Source organism: Cebus imitator, unplaced genomic scaffold (assembly GCF_001604975.1).
Source record: "Cebus imitator isolate Cc_AM_T3 unplaced genomic scaffold, Cebus_imitator-1.0 Scaffold238, whole genome shotgun sequence".
NCBI classification, from domain to species: domain Eukaryota; kingdom Metazoa; phylum Chordata; class Mammalia; order Primates; family Cebidae; genus Cebus; species Cebus imitator.
Window position 1 is genome coordinate 2,162,846 of NW_016107553.1, and position 19,945 is coordinate 2,182,790.

A 19,945-nucleotide genomic window follows, 5' to 3' on the forward strand; every position below is an offset into this window, starting at 1 on the left:
ATATGGAGATTAGCATTATATTCCAGGTCATATAACTAGTTAGTGGTGGAGACAGCCACCAGAACTCTAGATTTTTAAGGCAATCGTTTTTCTCTGTTTTATCTCTTATATACATTTTACCCTCTTCCTCTGGTTGCCATTCTGATTATTACATTGCATTTTTGAGCCAGTATGAAACCTCTTTTTATTCTCTCTAAGCTTCAAATTTATATACTTTTTTCAAATCTATATTTTTTTTGCTGCTTGAATGGAAGGACAGTATAAATGTTTGTTTAAATAAAATGCTTAATCCAAGGAGTTGGCATGTTTAAATTGGAATGCAAGAGATGTGTTAAATCTCAGACTATTATAACAGAAGCTTTTGTTTTGTTTTGTTTTGTTTGTTGTTGAAACTTTGGCTTTGTGTTAAGACTTTTCATGTGTATGTTTTATGACTTAATTTTAAAAACTGTTGTAACTGCTTTGGCCTTTGATAGCATTGTTATAGATTGTTCTAGCTTTTTGTAATGTTCATATTTTAAGATGTATTTGAAATCATTACATTAAGCATTCTTTGTGCTTAACATTATTTTATTTTTTAGGACGCATGGGGATAAATTTCCATCATCCAGGAACAGATAATATTATGGCACTTAACAGTAAGTCTTCATATGAAATATTCTATAAAATTAGCAGTCAAGTTTGCAGCATGTTGTTTCTACATTCTTGATTGTTCGTTACATTTTAACTTTCTGCTGAATGCAGTATAAACCATTATTCTATACTAGTGGTTCTCGAAGTGTGGTCCCTGGACCAGCAGCATCAGCATTGATTGGGAGCATATTAACACCTCAGGCCCCATGACAGGGCTATTGAATCAGAAACTTAAGGATGAGGCCCAGAGGTCTGTATTTTAATAAGCCTGTGTGTGATTGTGATTCAGGCTAAAGTTTGAAAATTGCTGCTTCAAACTAGGGTTGGCAAACTATAGCTCTGCAAGCTAAATCTGTTTTTGTAATGAAGTTTTATTGAATATAGCCACACCCATTCATTTATGGATTGTCTATGACTACTTTTGTGCTACAAAGGCAGAGCCCACAAAGCCCAAACTATTTACCATCTGATCCTTTGCAGAAAATGTTTGCCAACTCCTGCTCTATACCATTGGGTTGGAGGAATGAAGGAGGTAGGTGAAGGGAGAGAGGAAGTGGGGTAAAGAATGTACTGTGAATGAATAAATCAACTTATTTATACATAACTCAGAATTTTTTCATTGAGGTAGATAGCCAGGTATTTCAAGCTTGACATCCAGGGGTCTCCCATTAATGGAATTTGCATGGTATATATGTCAGCAGCTTTACAGGTTTGGAACAGTTTTGTTAGTATAATTGTTGGATCAGGTTCTAAAGCAGCAAAAACTTATTGACCAGAAGGTCATTGTATTAATTAACACCAGAAGAAATATCTGGCTGGCATCAGCTCTCCTTCCTAGTGTTGATTCTAGATTGCAAGTATTCTTTTCTAGATTCCAAGTATCCCTTCCTTTGGGTGGAGGGGAGGGCAGGGGTCTTAGGGACAATAAAAATTCCAAAATATCTACCTCTCATTTTCTAACTTCTAAATGAAAGGCCACCTTAAATTTAGATTATGCTTCTTTGGTTAGAGTCACAGAGGGAGCACAAACACATAAAAATAGATTATACTGCCTCTAGTTATTTTTCTAGTGGGATGGGAATTAATAAACATGCTTAACTTGCTGAACTTGAGCAGTAATTAATTGTGAAAAGACTTCAGTTAGATTATAAGATTTAAAGTTGAATGCAAAAGAAAAGAACAGCATGGTAGTGTGTCTCCCAAAGGAATGAGTGTTTATCTCAAAAAAGACCTAATTGACATGATGTGAATCCTCTTCTGTAGGAGGGAGAGGATATAATATGCAATTTTCTGTGAAAAAAATGGAGCTAAAAGACATTTTTCTTTTTAAAAACTTTTTATTCTCTTTGGTTTTTCTTTAGTTTTCTGCTTTTAAATCCAAGATTTCATTTATGCTCTTTCCATTTTGTCCATGTTGTGCAAATCCCACTTTTAGTTTCAATTTCTCCAATCCTTGAGAGAACGGGACTTTTTAGGTGATCTTAATGATTGTTCTCAGCATGAAGACACTGTTACTCTGTAATTTTTTTTAAGTGCCAGAAGGGTCACTTTGCCAATATCTATAACAAATGTTGATGAGTTACACATAGTTGCAAAAGATATCAGAGTGCATCAGTCTTTGAATGTCTCTGTGGTTGCTGGCCAAGGTCAAAGAACTTTGTCATCTCAAAATAAACCATACAAACAACCGCAGTTTGACATTTGCATTACATACTGTCAGTTTTCTTTCAAAGTTGACTCCAGCTTGAGATGATCAGAACAAAAATGGGTACTTGTGGAACCTACAGGCTTCAACAAATTTGCTGGGATAAATCTTTTTTTCCCTTTTGTAAGTTGATCCCAGCCCATCTGGTAACTTACATATGTAGCATATGTACAAACACAAACACACCTATGTATTATTTTTGTCTTCCTTTTTAAAATATATATTTATTTTTTATGTTTTGTAGAGGTAAAGTCTTGCTATGTTGCCCAGGCTGGTCTTGAACTTTATGCCTCAAGTGATCCACCCACCTTGACTTCCCAAAGTGCTGGGATTAGAGGCAAGAACTACCACACCTGGTCTTTCTTTTTATACCTACCATTTGTTGGCCTAACCCTTTTTGTCCTGTGACTGGTCTATCCTTCTTCCTTTCTCTTAGCCTTCATGTAGGAATAATTGAGATGGCTGGACATGGTGGCTCACACCTGTAATCCCAGCACTTTGGAAGGCCGAGGCAGGCAGATTGCTTGAGGTCAGGAGTTGGAGACAAGCCTGGTGAACATGGTGAAACTCCATCTCTACTAAAAATACAATAATTAGCCGGTTGTGGTGGTGCATGCCTGTGATCACAGCTACTCAGGAGTCTGAGGCAGGAGAATTGCTTGAACCCAGGAGGTAGAGGTTGCAGTGAGCCGAGATTATGCCGCTACATTCCAGCCTGTGTGACAGAGTTGAGAAGAGGTAACAAATCACTGAAACATTGTTAATTCAGAATTTCTGATTATTGGAAGAGACTAGGTTACAGTTGAGCTGTATTTTCAGAAAAGAAGGGATTGGCTAAGAATATTAAAGCAAATTGAGGCAGTTTAAATTTTTTTTCAAAAAGAATTGTGAGTCAGTTGTAGTTCGTTCTTTCTTGCTGTTTTTTGCTATGTGAAATTTGTGCTTCCTGGGTCTCTATGGAAAGTTTCCATTCACTATGTTTTCCAAAAATCTTCCATCCATTTTTTACTTTTTTGACTTCACCAAAACCTTTCTCCTAAAGATATGGTCTCAGTTCTCCTGACTTTATGGGAAAGACAGATGTCATATCTTACTTCTCAGTACGACTTTCCAGCTTGAATTCCCACTTTTTGGTGCTCCTGGTACATGCCCTCCAGTTATACTTTCCTCTGAGAATCACTGCTCCTGATGTCATCTAGAAGACAGAAAATGTAGCTTGGAAGAGAAAGATTGATTACTACTATGGAAAACAAATAGGAGTTACCAGTAAACCCTCAGACATTTAGGGTGTGGAAAATTGGCAAGGTTTGTGTAAAGCCAATGAGTCTACTGATTTTTCCTGTTCAAGACCATGAATCTATTAATAGTGAGAATTGGCAGGCCAGCCTTTGTGGAGGAACCTAAGAGGCACATTCCAAATTTTGGCCTTTCTCAAAATATTAGGTCCTTGAGTATTATAGAATATAGAAGAGGAGTTATGGGGAAGAAACTGTAATCCATCAGTAAGACATGCCACTTGTCCAGTATTTCCAAAATAGTTAGTTCTGAAGCAGTATGCCCCTTCTGCTTAATCAGGTAATATATTTTTTCCTAACTCTTTAATAATTCTGTTCATTATATTTTAATCTTCCTTACTTTTAAATGAAAAACACCTGGCATTTGCATAATATATTTTAATTTTCCCTACTGGAGAAGGAAAGCTGCTAAGAGTTCTTCTAGCTATATATGTAGTAGTAGTTCTACTGGCCATATTTTTCTAATACTAATAGTAGCTTGTGTTTTCTTTTTTACATTCTAGGTCAGGGTGTTCAATCTTTTGGCTTCTTTGGGCCACATTGGAAGAAGATTGTCTTGGGCCACAAATACAATACACTGACACTAACGATAGCTGATGAACTTAAAAAAATCACACACAAAAAAAATCTCATAATATTTGAAGAAAGTTTACAAATTTGTGTTGGGCTGCATTCAAAGCCGTCCTGGGCTGCATGTAGCCTGCAGGATGCAGATTCAACAAGTTTGTTCTAGGTGTAGAGTTGGTTTAGCATTTGTGGACTTGTGTAGGATTGATGCCTGACTTGGTGACATCCTCTATTATGTTGATCCTTAGAAAAGGATATTGGTGCCTCCATGATTCATCACATTAACCAAATTTATGGTTAAATTAATGTTCAAAATCAACATGCCTTGTCTTTACGCCATTTGACTTGTCAGTTCCTCTTTTTCCAAGTAGGAAATGGGCTTGGGAAAACAGATAAATATTGGAAAGTTGCTTAATAGGTACAAAAGTAGAAACTGGGGGAAATGTTTCTTAAGGAATAGTATCATTCAGTTCTAGGAAGTTATCTTCAAAGCAAGCTGGAAGCCGTGTGAAACTTGAAGATGCAGCAATGAATTAGCAAAGCCAAAAGCATTGCCTGGAGTTAGGTAGATCTGATTCCCCCTTTACAAGCTATGTGGCCTTGGGACCACATTCTTAACTTCTCTTTCCCTCTGATTTCTTTACCTGTAAAATGGAGATAGCAATCAGTAAAGTGGTTATATATATATATATAGAGAGAGAGAGAGAGAGAGATAGAGAGAGAGAGTTTAGCATAGTGTCTGATTTGTGGATAATGCTTATATGAGCTGCTATTGTGAATACTTGCAACAGCCTTATTGTTACCTTTAAAGATCTTTCTTTCTGTGCATGTTAGTTTCTAAAATATAAGTTTATCTCACATTGGTTACATTTAGGTAGATACTTCATGATACAATTTAAGACAGCATACCTGTAAGTCATTTGGTTACATTTATTTATTTAGGATTCAAAGTTTCACTCTGTTGTCCAGACTGGAGTGCAGTGGTATGATCTTGGTTCACTGCAACCTCTGTCTCCTGGGCTCAAGCGATTCTCCTGAATGAGCCTCCCGAGTAGCTGAGACTACAGGCACATGCCACCATGCCTGGCTAATGTCTTGTATTTTTAGTAGAGATGGGGTTTTGCCAGGTTGCCCAGGCTGGACTCGAACTCCTGAGCTCAGGCAGCTCGACTGCCTCAATCTCCCAAAGTGCTAGATTATAGGCATGAGCCACCACGCCTGGCCACATTTAGATAGGTGCTTTCCTGATGGAATTTAAGATAGCATACCTTTAAGTCATCACATAAACTAATGTAACTGAATTGGCATGTGGTTTCACTTGTTTTTATGTGAATCTTTTTCTCTGGATGAAATACTTTCTGTCTATCTATTGACTTGGAACATGCAAACATGCACTGTCTTTGGATCCTACAGGCCTTTCTTAGTTATGAAATATCTTGTAATGTTGGCACTTTAAAAAGTGTCACACACTGCTGTTTGGAATATATTAATAAAATGACATAGCCACATTAGAAAACAATTTGACAGTTTCTTGCAAAGTTAAACATACAACTATCATATAATGCAGGAGTTCTCCTGGAAATTTACTGAAGAGGAAAAATGAAAATATATGTCCACACAAAGACATATATGTGAATATTCAAAGCAGCATTGTTCTTAATAGCCAAGAATTGTAAATAAACCAAATGTCCCTCAACTGAAGAATGGATAAACAGATTGTGGTACATCCATACAATGGAATACTATTTGGCAAATGAATAGGAATGAACCATTAATACATGTAGCAACATAAATGACTGTCAAAATAATTGTTAAAAACTAGACAAAAGAATACATAATAGATGATCCTATTAATATAAAATTCTAGAAAATGTAAACAAATTTACTGTGACAAAATACAACAGCTTCAAGAAAGGAATTTTTGTAGTAATGTTGTCTTCTTTTTTCAGAGGACAAGTGAAGGGTTAGATCTTGGAGAAGTCATATGTAATGATGGCATCTAGTTGAGCAAGTTTCTGAATCTCTTTAAACCTTTGCTTGAACATTGATAAGGGGGCAGTCATGATATTCATTCTATCTCATTGTTTTTGTGAGATTCAGGTGAAGTAAGGCACATGTACAAATAAGGTATTAATTATTACTGCTACATTTGGGCAGTGGGGAGTGTAGTCTTACTCAGAGAAGATACTGCCAGGGAGTTACTTTTTTTTTTTTTTTTTTTTTAAATAGTAGCTTTGTAATATAACAGAGATTCAATATTGTTTAAAAGTTTTCATGTCTGGCCGGGCGCGGTGGCTCAAGCCTGTAATCCCAGCACTTTGGGAGGCCGAGGCAGGTGGATCACGAGGTCAAGAGATCGAGACCAACCTGGTCAACATGGTGAAACCCCGTCTCTACTAAAAATACAAAAAATTAGCTGGGCATGGTGGCGCGTGCCTGTAATCCCAGCTACTCAGGAGGCTGAGGCAGGAGAATTGCCTGAACCTAGGAGGCGGAGGTTGCGGTGAGCCGAGATCGCGCCATTGCACTCCAGCCTGGGTAACAAGAGTGAAACTCTGTCTCAAAAAAAAAAAAAAAAAAAAAAGGTTTTCATGTCATTTCTTTTCTGAGATCTTTGAGGTTGTAATTAGAGTCTGTTCCAAGTTATAAGGAGATAAATAAGAATTCTGAAGTACCACTTCCCCTCTGACAAGGAACGATGATTGTTTACCCTCACTCTTCCATATCAAAGTATATAACTTTGCAAAATTGAAGATTTCTAGAATAAAACCTAGATAGTTTGAAGTCTTAAACTTTTGATTTATTTATTTATTTATTTATTTCTCTTTCTTTTCTTTTTTTTTCTTTTCTTCTTTCTTTTTCGCTCTGTAGCCAGGCTGGAGTGCAATGGCATGATCTTGGGTCACTGCAACCCCTGCCTCCTGCGTCCCAGTTCAAGCAATTCTCCTGCCTCAGCCTCTCAAGTAGCTGGGATTACGGGAACATGCTATCATGCCCAGCTAATTTTTGTATTTTTAGTAGAGCCGGGTTTCACTATGTTGACCAGTCTGGTCTTGAACTCCTGACCTCATGACCCCCTGCCTTGGCCTCCCAAAGTGTTGAGATTTAGGGGTGAGCCACCATGCCTGGCCTCTTTTTTTTTTCTATAGCTCATGAATTGGTATATAAAAATGTTGATATCTTAAGCCAAAAAAAGACACCTCTTCAGAAGCTCTGAGGTCATTGATTGTTAATGTATACATAGCGATATTCCAGGAAACTTAGAACTTTAGGTTATTCTGTCTTCCACATTTTTCCTCTTATTAATGCCTTGAAAATATTTTTTTTATTTTATTTATTTATTTTTTTTTTCATAGAGATGGGGTTTCACCCAGCCTCTATGGCAGGCTGGTCTTGAACTCCTGACCTCAGGTGATCCACCCACCTTGGCCTCCCAAAGTGCTGGGATTACAGGCATGAGCCATTGCACCCGACTGCCTTGAAAATATTTTAGGTTTCGCTTATGTTTCTATTTGAACTGAGGGCTGCCAGTACATTTGTTGAATCAAAAGAGGCAATGTGAAAGGGCATTGACATGAACATTTGTGTTGGGCAGAGACTTCTCTGTGGCTGGCAGAGCCTCCTCTTCCCCCTCTCTTTATCCTCTGCTGGGAGTGAACTCCCTAGCGAGAGGCTCAGCTGAGAGGAAGTGGCACGGTGGGAGCTGAGCACATGATGCCAGAATGGGTATAGAGCCAGCTTTGCTAGAATTCCAAATGTAATTTTCCAAAATTTGAATAACACATTGTTATTTCTGTTCACCGTGAGTGGATGTCAGTAAATAATTTATTGGTAGCATAAAAAAGTGTTGTAAAGGAATTATCTTGAGATTCTCAGATTAAAGATGTCTGGAATTTTGAACTTTTTGAAGACAAGATTCAGTCTTTCTGTTTCTATCTGAACAGGTTTAGAAGCAAAACTAATATATGGTTGTGCTATGAATACGTTGTAAAGGATGGCTAATTTAAAAATGAAAAAATTGGAGGGATAAGTAATCTTTCGTGACTTCCAGGTACCCAGATTTCAAACCATTCTAGTTGGATTCTGCACATGAATGTGGTAAGGGACCTAAGAGATTGTTTTGTTTTGACCTTCTAATTTTACAGATTGGGAAGCTGAGATTCAAAAGGCTTTGGGAATTGGCCTGGGTGATATGGAACCAGGAGCAGAACCTGCTGCTTCTTGGTTGCGGGTGGTAACTTTTGCTTTTAGATACTTAATTATTAAGAGTGGTTACATCATCATCATTATTACTACTACTACTATTACTACTACTACGACTACTATTACCTTAACACAACCATGCAAATTCAGTGTCTTTGGGGAAATAGTTTTTCTATTATTATTAGTCACCTTGTTTATGCTTTGAATCCTTAGTAAACTCTCTTTTCCTGAAAAATAGAATAGTAAACCTGTTTACATAGCCTGATATTGAATATTGTCAATAAGTGAAGTCTGAAATGTTCTTCACTGACTTTATTGTGTTTTGGAAGAAGTTCTTTGTATTGACAGTGTTGGGTTGTTCTAACCCAATAATGAAGATACAGAAAACCGAAAATTTACTTACTTTTCCCTGTGGACTTCCCTGTTTTCTCCACTTGTGTAGTCAGTGGAAACTGAACTTCACATTTATAGCACTCACCCCACTTGTAATTAACTATTTAGTGTTGGTGTTTTTCTTTAATGTGTATGCTTCAAGAGGGCAGAGACTAGCTTTTATTCACAGTTGGTCCCTAGCTTCAAGTATAATGTCTGGCCTGTTAAATAGGCACTCAATGTGGGTGATCAGAAGAGAGGGAAGGAAGGCAGGAAGATATCTCAGTGTGACTGTGAAAAGCACAGTGTAACAGTCTTAGAGAATATCCAGTCCACCTTAATTTCTCCCTAAAAGATGTGCTTTAATCCTTCCTTTTGAAAGATGGTTATAATACATATGAATCTGGCAATGCACAGTTTATGAAGTGGTCTCATAGACCTCTGTGCTTTTTTAATGCTTACTATGGTTTGCCAGAACATGGAAAAAATCCGCTTTTCTTGAGCACCAGTTTTACCCCAGGACGATTCTCTTATTTGAACAAAACATGGCCATATGATAGAGTAGTGTGTTTCAACTTTTAGGTTCAGGGGGCACATGTGCAGGTTTGTTACATGGGTAAATTGCATGTCAGCAAGTTGATAATGTTATACAGCCAGCAAATAGGTGTATAAGGCTTAGACACACAGATTATTCTGCCAACCACTTCCTAATCCAGTGTGATTTTTACTCTTGTGGATTTTCCCGAAAGGTTACTTGGGTTTCATTTAACTCCTTTATGACAAATAAATAATACTTTATTGATTGTGGAGAGTCGATATACTTCCATGATCAGTTTTACTTTCAGAACGTAGTCACCCTCAATAGCAGCAGGAATTTTAAGCACACTTTCACTCAGGGCTCTAGTATATGCAGAATGAAGTCTGAGACTTGAACACAGGAAGTACAGATTGTTCCTAGGTAAACTTAAGTAGAGGAAACTTTGCCTTCTTTTCTTTATTACCCTCTACATACATACACTTTTGTTATCTAAAGTTTATTTTTTCAGCTGAATATAGTGGAAATAGTGCAGTTTAGTGTAGGGAGACAGACAGATCTGAGGTTTTTTTTTTTTTTTTTTTTTTTTNTTTTTGAGATGTTGCCCAGGCTGGAGTGTAATGGCACAATCTCTGCTTACCACAACCTCTGCCTCCTGGGTTCAAGCAATTTTCTTGCCTCAGCCTCCCAAGTAGTTGGGATTATAGGCATGTGCCACTGCGCCTGGCTAATTTTGTATTTTTAGTAGAGATGGGGTTTTCCATGTTGATCAGGCTGGTCTCAAACTCCCGACCTCAGGCGATCCGCCTGTCTTGGCCTCCCAAATTGCTGGGATTACAGGCATGAGCCACTGCATCCGGCTAGATCTGAGTTTAAACCCTGAATCCATCAGTTATTTGCTGTATGACCTTGTGGCAAGTTACCTGTGTCTTTTATTTTTTATTTTTTGGCTTTTTAAATTTTTTGCAGAAACAGGGTCTTGTTATATTGCCCAGGCTGGTGTTGTACTCCTCGGCCAAAGGATCCTCCTGCCTTTGCCTCTCAAAGTGCTGGGATTACAGGTGTGAGCTACTGCACTGAGCCTTTGTCTTTTATTTTAAATGGACACTTAAACCCCTCTTTACAAATGGTAAGGTTAAGTGCGTAGTGCTCCTGTTACCAAATCTGGCAAGAAATACACACCAAGGTCTGGTACAGTGGCTCACACGTGTACTTCCCAGCACTTCGGGAGGCTGAGGTGGGTGGATCACCTGAGGTCAGTAGTTCAAGACCAGCCTGGCCACCATGGTGAAACCCTATCTCTAGTAAAAACACAAAAATTATGATTATGAAGTTGAAGGCATAAAAGAAAAAACAAAAAAGAAACTAAAAAATAAAAAATACACAAATTAGTCGGGCATGGTGGTACATGCCTGTAATCCCAGCTAGTTGAGAGGCTGAGGCAGGAGAATCACTTGAACTCAGGAAGCGGAGGTTGCAGTGAGCCAGGATCATGCCACTATGCTCCAGTCTGGGCAACAGAGTGAGACTCTGTCTGGAAGGAAAAAAAAAGAACTACACGTCAAACAAATGTTAGTCTTTGTTTCTTCCCTATTCTACCCCGTCTTCCTTTGTTTCCTTTTGGGTTTGCACTAATTCTCAATCCCAGCTATACAATCAAAACAGGAGCCAAAATAGAAAACAATCATGTCTGGGCCCTATTCAGAGATTGTAATTTCATTGGTCTAGGGTGACATCTGGTTGGGGGTTGAGGGTGGGCAAGGCGTATGGGAAAAACCAGAATTAGATGTGTGTCTATCTTTATTTGAGGATGAAAGAAACAAGTAGTATAGGGACTATGCTGTGCATATCCTAGTATTCTTTTCTTTCCCTCAAGACTTGGTCTTCTTTTATTTTTCCCTGACGTTTTCCCAAATTCAGGTCAGAAGAGGAAGGTGTTTTTGAAGGGTAAGGGCAGGGCTGATATGAATGAGCAGCTTCTCCATGCTACTGTAGCCCTTCCCAAATTCCCAGGTCAATTCCTTTACGTAACTTTCTTCTGTGAAGCAACTCTCCTTCCCACATGAGTGGAGCCTTGTTGATAGAGAGGAGACAACACTACCAAGACGTCCAGCCTTTGGTTCAGCTTAGGCTCCTGAACACACCAACACCTATTTTGTTCATCTTCTCTTCTCTCTGTGTCATTCTTTATTTTGTTTGAGAGTTCGGAAATGTAGAAGTAGCAAGTGTTGGCTGTTCTGAACAATGTAGGAATTGAGTCTTTATATAAAATTATAGAAATCTCATGAAATTTTTGGCATAGTGGTTCAGAGAAGATGGTTTGTTGAAAACAGATGCCAGACATTTGAGTATGTACCACTGTAGTAAGCAATTTCAGACCTGACACAGCTCCGTCAGTATAAAATACAAAATACTCTGTTATATGATCATAATCCTTAGAACTTTCTTTTCTTTCTTTTTCTTCTTCCGTCCCTCCCTCTCTCTTTCTCCCTCCCTCTCTTCCTTTCATTCTCTATCTTTCTTTCTTTCTTCCTTCTTTTCTCTCTCTTTCTTTCATCTGTTATTGTTTCATTTAGCAATATGCTACTGAAATAAAAGTAAGGTGGTAATTAATTACTCTTAGTGGAATGCTATCAGGCCACAAGTATGACGTGCATAAACATCACCCCATGTAAGTGGGTATGGATGCCCACTCTCTCCAGTAAGGTATAGCAGTAGTATGCAGAGGGATTCTTTACCTAGGTTTGTTTCCAGAGACATCTTGTCTGATATTTATGTTTTCAATTGTTTTTTTCTGTTTTGATGAGGAATTTAGGAAATGAACTTGGAAATTCTAGAGTGATTACTTTGATAACATCTGATATATTGAGAAGTCGTATTAGTAACTTATATGTTAAATGTAATTCAGAAAGTAAATTAGTACTAAGTATGTGAGGACACTGAAAGGTGGTATAATAAAGTCTTGAGCTTGCATTTTGTACAAATGGAAAGAATAATAATAGACAGGAATAGACAGTGGGGACTAGGGGTTTCCTAGGGAGAGTGGAGACTAGATGTCAAAATATGCAGGTATCAAGATTTTTATACTCTCTGAATAGGTGCTTTTAGTGAATTACTGGAAGATTGGTTGGATTGGAATTACTGGAATGTATGGGTCTGCTCTGTGGAATAGTGAGAATGAAGATCTGAAATATGGTTGCAGCCAAATGATGAAGGGCTTTGGATGTTTCATGAGAAGCTTGGACACTCTAGTATTGTCTTATTGGAAATTAGGTTTATCCAAAGGAGAATATTCAGGCTGATATGGAATAGGGAAAATGCTTTCTTATGAAGAATATTGAATTCACTGTAAAAAAGAGAAAACCAAAAGGAGCTAAAGTAATGGCCCCCAAATAAAAGTGGGATTAGGCTGGGGTCTGTGGGTAAGAATAACAGACAGGCAGGTGTAAAAAAGAACTTTGTGTGGGGAGGGCAAAAAAAAAAACAACAACAACTTTGTAACCAATAAAAATGGTCCTACCATGGAGTATAGATCTTCGATTTTCTAGTTGTGTTCTATCAAATGCCAACATCCAAGAAGGTACCTTAAGTGCCACTGTGGGAGAAGGATACCCAACATTTGGGGCCACGGGTCCTTGCCGTGCTTGAACTTGAATAGCCTTGCTTTAATACATTGTCTTTGTTGGGGGAGAGAGGGCTCTGCTACCGTATTAGTCCATTCTCACACTGCTGTAAAGAACTGCCTGAGTCCAGGTGTGGTGGCTCATGCCTGTAATCCGAGCACTTTGGGAGGCCAGGGTAGGTGGATCACCTGAGGTCAGGAGTTCAAGACCAGTCTGGCCAACATGGTGAAACCCCCTCTCTACTAAAAATACAAAAATTTTGCTTATAGCCATTATTGGAAATGATATATTTAAGTAAAATTAAAAAATACAAAAATTCGCAGGGCATGGTGGTGGGCAGCTGTAATCCCAGCTACTTGGGAGGCTAGTACAGGGGAATCACTTCAACCTGGGAGGCGGAGGTTGTGGTGAGCTGAGATTGTGCCATTGCACTCCAGCCCAGGCAACAAGAGCAAAACTCCATCTCAAAAAAAGAACTGCCCAAGACTGAGTAATTTATAAAGGAAAGAGGTTTAATTGACTCACAGTTCTGCATGGCTGAGGAGGCCTCAGGAACTTACACTCTTGGCAGAAGGGGAAGCAAAAACATACTTCTTCACATGACAGCAGGAGAGAGAAATGCCAATCAAAGTAGAGAAAGCCACTTGTAAAACCATCAGATCTTGTGAGAACTCACTTCACTATCACAAGAACAGCAGCATGGGGGTAATTTCTCCCATGATTCAGTTACCTCCTACTGACACATGGGGACTCTGGGAACTACAGTTCAAGATGAGATTTGAGTGAGGATGCAGCCAAACTATATCAGCTATTTAGAAAAAACTGAAAAACACGCACTAGAAATAGGCTGAAGAGGCTTGAAGCAAACCTCTTTATTCTTTTATCCCATCCTTTTTACCTCATAATATCTTTATTAAGGTATTCTAGCAGAACCAGGTAAAACAGCTTTCTCTTAGTTACAGAAATAATTCCTGTTTTGCTTAAGATACCTGTGGGTTTCTCTGTAAGATATTGAAAGCAGTGAAACAGAATGTTGCAGAAGTTTAGTTGCTTAGAATGCAGGATATAGTTTCTTATGTTCCTAAAAACAACTTAATTTTCTGACCAATCCACAAAAATACCTATAGGCATATATCATTTTATTGTGCTTCACTTTATCATGCTTCATGGAATTGTGTTTTTTACAAATTGCAAATTTGTGTCAATAGTTGTGCTGTTTTTCTAACAGCATATGCTCACTTTTTGTCTGTATAACACATTTTGTTAATTCTCTCAATATTTCAACCTTTTTTATTATTACTATATCTGTTATGGTGATTTATGATTAGTGATCTTTTATTTAAATTTATTTATTATTTTTATTTTTTTAAAGATGGGGTTTCACCATGATGGCCAGGCTGGTCTTGAACTCCTGACCTCAGGTGATCCACCCACCTTGGCCTCCCAAAGTGCTAGGATTACAGGCGTGAGCCACTGCACCCAGCCTACATTGTTTTTTTTAAGATGTAATGCTACTGTGCACTTAATAGACTCCAGTATAATGTAAACATAATTTTTGTATGCACTAGGAAATAAAAAATTGTGTGACCCGCTCTACTGTGATGTTTTCTTTATTACAGTTGTTTGGAGCCCAGAGCCTGTAATATCTCTGAGGTATCTCTGTATTTTAATTCATAAAATAACAGTTGTAAGTCTAATAATTAGTAGAAAACAATAATGTGTTAGGAATAATGAAATAAAAGAAAATTGGAGTGGGAAGTTTATTTCCTTAAATTTTGGATTGTGCTGCTGAAAAACAGGATAATGGAAGTTGTGGAAATTCTGAAGAGAATTTCTCTGTACTTTCAAGGTCTTTACAGATTTGAAATACTGATTCTTCAATCTTAGTGGATAAGAGTGAGGGTTTTTCAAATGTTTGCCAACTGGTGAATGGATGAATTGTGGTGTGTCCATTCTGTGAAATACTACTCAGCAATAAAAAGAAACAAAACACTTATGCATGTAACAACTTGGATTAATCTCAAAAACATGCTAAGTGAAGGAAGTCAAACATATTGGTTTCATTGATATGAAATCATAGAAAAGGCAAACAAAACTATGATAAGAAGGGAGATCAGTGCTTGCCAGGAGCCATGGGTTAGGGGAGGGTATCAACTGCAAAAGCACCCAAAGAAATCTTCAGAGGTGTTGAACTGTCCTATCTTGATTATAATGATGGTGGTTATATGTCTGTATATAATTATCAAAATTAATCAGATTACATACTTAAAGTGGATAAATTTTATTGACTGTAAATAATATCCTGACTTAAAGTAGGTGCTTTAGAGCCAGACTAAACCTGGGTTTAATCCCAGCTCTGCTGCTTAATAGCTGCATAACTCTGGGCCGGTCACCTTCACTGGCCCTGGGTTTGCCCATCTGAAAATGTATATAATGATAGCTGCCTTGGGAATTAGAAGACATGTTAAGTACTTAGCATATGCCTGGAATATGATAAATTAGCAGTAGATATTATTATGTTATTTTACTTTATGATATTCTCCTTTTATAAAATATCTCAGCAATGCTACTATTTTGCTTATCAGTCATTAGTATTACTTTTTTGGTTTGCAAATACAATGGAAACAATATTTTTCTGAGAAGAATGTGAAAGAGTGAAAGAGAAGGGAAGGAAGGAGTTTTAAGACATCCAAATACTTAATATGTATAAAACAAAATAAAAATAAAAACAAATACTTAATGTAAATGTAGCAGATGAAAATACATCCTTTCCCTTCAAGCATCTTTTTTACTTGCTACTTTCATGTTGTTCATGGAGAAATTGATCTTTTCAATTATAACTTGCCTAGTTTGAGAAATGCTATCAAACATTGGGTTAAAAGTATCTTATCTGCCATTATAAGACAAAGATATAGGAGGAGGATATAGAGACAAACCCTATCACTCCTGCTGTTTAAGAATTTACAGTCTAAGGAGGGAAAGGCGGGACATTTTGATTCAAGCTTTAAGATCTTAACCCATCTTAAGTGAACTTTTTTTTATGACTGATACTCCAAGGGAAACTGAAAGGGAGCATTAGATGTTTGAATAATTTTATGATGCCTACTGAAATGGTGACTCAAAAAGTAAGTTGCAAGATGTTTCTTAACTGATTTTATTACAAGGAAAGTAATAATTTGTCCCTATAGTGACTTTTTCTTTTCTTTTCTTTTTTTTTTTTAAGACAGAGTTTCATTCTTGTTGCCCAGGCTGGAATAAATACAATGGTACAATCTTGGCTCACTGCAACCTCTGCCTCCCGGGTTCAAACGATTCTCCTGCCTAAGCCTTCCAAGTTGCTGGGATTACAGGCATATGCCATTACACCCAGCTAATTTTGTATTTTTAGTAGAGATAGGATTTCTCCGTGTTGGTCAGGCTTGTCTCAAGCACTTGACCTCAGGTGATCCATACACCTCAGCTTCTCAAAATGCTGGGATTATAGGCATGAGCCACTGCGCCTGGCCTCTCCTACAGTGACTTTTAATAGTCTTGACAAAAACTTCCATGTCCATTAATGAAATGTTATACTAAAGCCTTTGGATCTTCATTCTTGTTTCATCAGGCACAAGGGCTCTGCCTGTTTTGAAAACATGTTGTGTGCTGCTTTGATCCACAGTAGAGTGAATATTTATCTGTCTGTCTCTACCTACCTACCTACACCTCAGTCCCTCCCTCCCTCCTTCCCATTCCCTCCCCCTCTTCCTTACCCTCTTCTTTTTTTCTTGCTCTTTCTCATTTTTCGAGCCTATATTGTGGAATCTATATATGGTGTTACCTTGCTTCGAGAGACTTCCTCAAATTCAGATGAATCCATGTAACAGAAGAGTTCATTTAGATTTAAACACCAGATCAAGTTTGGCAATTTCTTACAAAATTAAACATACTCTTACCATGCAGTTCAGCAGTTGCACTTCTTGATATTTACCCAGAGAAGTTGAAAACATATATCCACATAAAAACTTGCACATGGGTGTTCAGAGCAGCTTTATTCATAATTACTAAAACTTGGAAGCAACCAAGATATAAATAAGCTGTGGTACATCCAGATAATGGAGTGTTATTCAGCACTATAAACAAATGAGCTATGAAGCCATGAAAAGACCTGGAGGAACCTTAAATGCATATTACTAAGTAAAAGAAGACAATCTAAAAAGGTTTCATATGATTCCAACTATATGACGTTCTGGAAAAGGCAAAACTATGGAGACAGTAAAAAGATCAGTGTTTGCCAGAGGTTAAGTGGGAGGGAGGAATGAAGAGATGGAGCACAGGGGATTTTTAAGGCAGTGAAATTCTTCTATATGATACTGTAACAGTGGATGCATGTTACACATTTGTCAGAACACATGGAATGTACACCAAGAGTGAATCCTAATGTAAACTGTAGACTTTGGATGATAATGACGTGTCAGCATAGGTTCATCAGTTTTAACAAATGTACTATTCTGGAGGGAGATGTTGATAATTGGGGAAGCTATCCAAGTGTGGGGGTTAGGGGACATGTACAACATCTTTGGGCCTTCCTCTCCATTTTGCTGTGAACCAAAAAGGTTCTAAAAATATAAAGTCTTTAAAAAACAAAGCAGAGTCTAACATGCCCTTCCCTTGGGTAGTCTCATATGTAAGAGTGTAGCCATTAAAACTTAGTGTAGGCCAAATCATAAGGAATAACAGATGATCTATTTTAATGTTGCCTCATATGCCCAACAAAGTACCATACCACTAACATGAGAGTGCTGTTCACAGTGTACTTGTCACTGACCTTACAAATCCACTTTTGGAATAATTCTTGTATTTTCCCCTGTAAAATACATGTACCTTTTAATTTTTATTCTGATGGATTGAAAATAAGTATTTTTTTCAATTTTTAATTATTCAGGTTTATGATTTAAAAGCTACAAAAATGTTAGTGCTGTGGATTTTCTGCACTATTTTTATAACCAGTGAACTAATCTAAAATATTTGTAATGTTTTGTTTTTAACTATATATTCAAATACAAACAGCACACAAACCATAAATACATAGGTTTAATAAATATGTTGCTTAATGTAGTATCACAAATTGAGCACACCCTTGTAACTAGTACCTGGATTAAGACCAAAACATGACTAACACCTCAAACTACACCCCTAGGGTCTGCTCTGGTTACTATCTCTAGCCAAGGGTAACACTACTCTGACTTCAAAAATTAGAGGTAATTTTTATGGGCTCTAAATTGCTAAATATATATGAAACAGTAAAAGAGTTCTATCTCTTAAAAAAAAGAAAAGAATTATATCTTCAAGCCTGGTAATAGTTGATAATTGAGAAGTAAAGTTCTTGGCGGAAGTAGACATTCGAAAGAATATTGTATTTTGTTATATCTGGTAAGCATAGATAGGATATTAGAAAGTTGAAATAAGTCACATTACTCCATTTTATAAAATATGTAATCAGCTGGATGCGCTTGTAATCCTAGCACTTTGGGAGGCCAAAGCGAGCAGATCACAAGGTCAGGAGTTTGAGACCAGCCTGGCCGATATGGTGAAACCAAGTCTTTACTAAAAATACAAAAATTAGCCAGTGTGGTGGTATGCGCCTGTAGTCCCAGCTACTCGGGAGGCCGAGGCAGAAGAATCACTTGATCCTGGGAGTCAGAGGTTGCAGTGAGCCAAGATGGCACCACTGCACTCCAGCCTGGGCGACACAGCGAGACTCCATCTCAAAAAAAAAAAAAAATGTGGAATGATTTTGTGTTGGCTGCTGTAGGTTTATATATTCAACTTTCTTTCTTGTTCAGAGTTTCTAGGGGAAACCAGAAACCACTATTTTTGTACTCCCATATCTCCTTGGTGTTCATTTCATTGTCTTTCTATAAATAAAGGAAGAGTTTGACTCTAATTAGACTGTTTACAAATGGCCCTCATATGAGCAACTCGATCAAATGTTAAACCACTAACAGAGTTGGCCTATATTTTAAAGGCCATCAAGACATATATTACTCCTGTTCATGATTGTGTACTCAGCTAGCAAGCTGTGTTTGTTGAGTAACAACTTGATATAGAGCATTCTTCCAAGTATATTAAAGGGTATTAAAAGGAGTACAAGATATGGACCTTGTCCCCTAGTGAGTTGTTTGTGTGAACTGTGGAGCCAGACTGCTTGATTCAAGTTCCAAATTCATTGCTCCCTAGCTATGTGATTTTGGACAAGATATTTACCTTTTTGTGTTCCATTTTCCTCATCTGAAAAAAGAATTAAGGATATGTCATAAAGTTGTGGGGTATATTAAATGATACTAATACACATGAAGCATTTTGAACTGTTCCCCACACATAGGAAGCATTCATTAGGTTTTAGCTGCTGTGATAATTACTATAACAGGACCAAGGTAGTATGTAATAAATTCCATAGTCAATGATAAAAACAAATCTAAGCCACTAGGCAAGGTGGCTCACACCTGTAATCCCAACACTTTGGGAGGCCGAGGTGGGTGGATCACCTGAGGTCAGAAGTTTGAGACCAGCCTGGCCAACATGGTAAAAACATGTCTCTACTAAAAATATGAAGAATTAGCCGGGCAAGGTGGTGGGCAACTGTAATCCTAGCTACTCGGGAGGCTGAGGCAGGAGAATCTCTGCAACCCTGGAGGCAGAAGTGACAGTGAGCCGAGATCGCGCCATTGTACTCTAGCAGGGGCAACAATGGCGAAATTCCATCTAAAAACAAACAAACAAATCTAAGCATCTCAGGTCCCTACTTGATATTGGCTCCCTATTCCATATACCATCCTGTCTCTCTGTTATCAGAGTCCCCAGCCATCATGAACCAATTTATAGTCCCAGCACTTTGGGAGGCCAAGGTAGGCAGATCCCTTGAAGTCCAGGAGACCAGCTTGGATGACATGGTGAAACCCTTTCTTTGCAAAAGATACAGAAATTAGCTGGGTGTAGTGATCTCAGCTGCTCAGGAGGCTGAGGTGGGAGAATC

At 37.9% G+C, this 19,945-nt stretch overlaps 1 protein-coding gene across 11 annotated transcripts in view; it reads left to right on the forward strand.

Moving 5' to 3' along the window:
- CPEB3 (cytoplasmic polyadenylation element binding protein 3) overlaps positions 1-19,945 on the forward strand; it is a 246,448-nt gene that overhangs the window by 101,570 nt on the left and 124,933 nt on the right. For all 11 annotated transcript variants that reach the window (XM_037727736.1, XM_017498193.2, XM_017498195.2 and 8 more), the window contains one exon: positions 582-638. In XM_037727736.1, the coding sequence (XP_037583664.1) occupies positions 582-638 (57 nt within the window). The remainder of the gene's footprint in view (positions 1-581; positions 639-19,945) is intronic.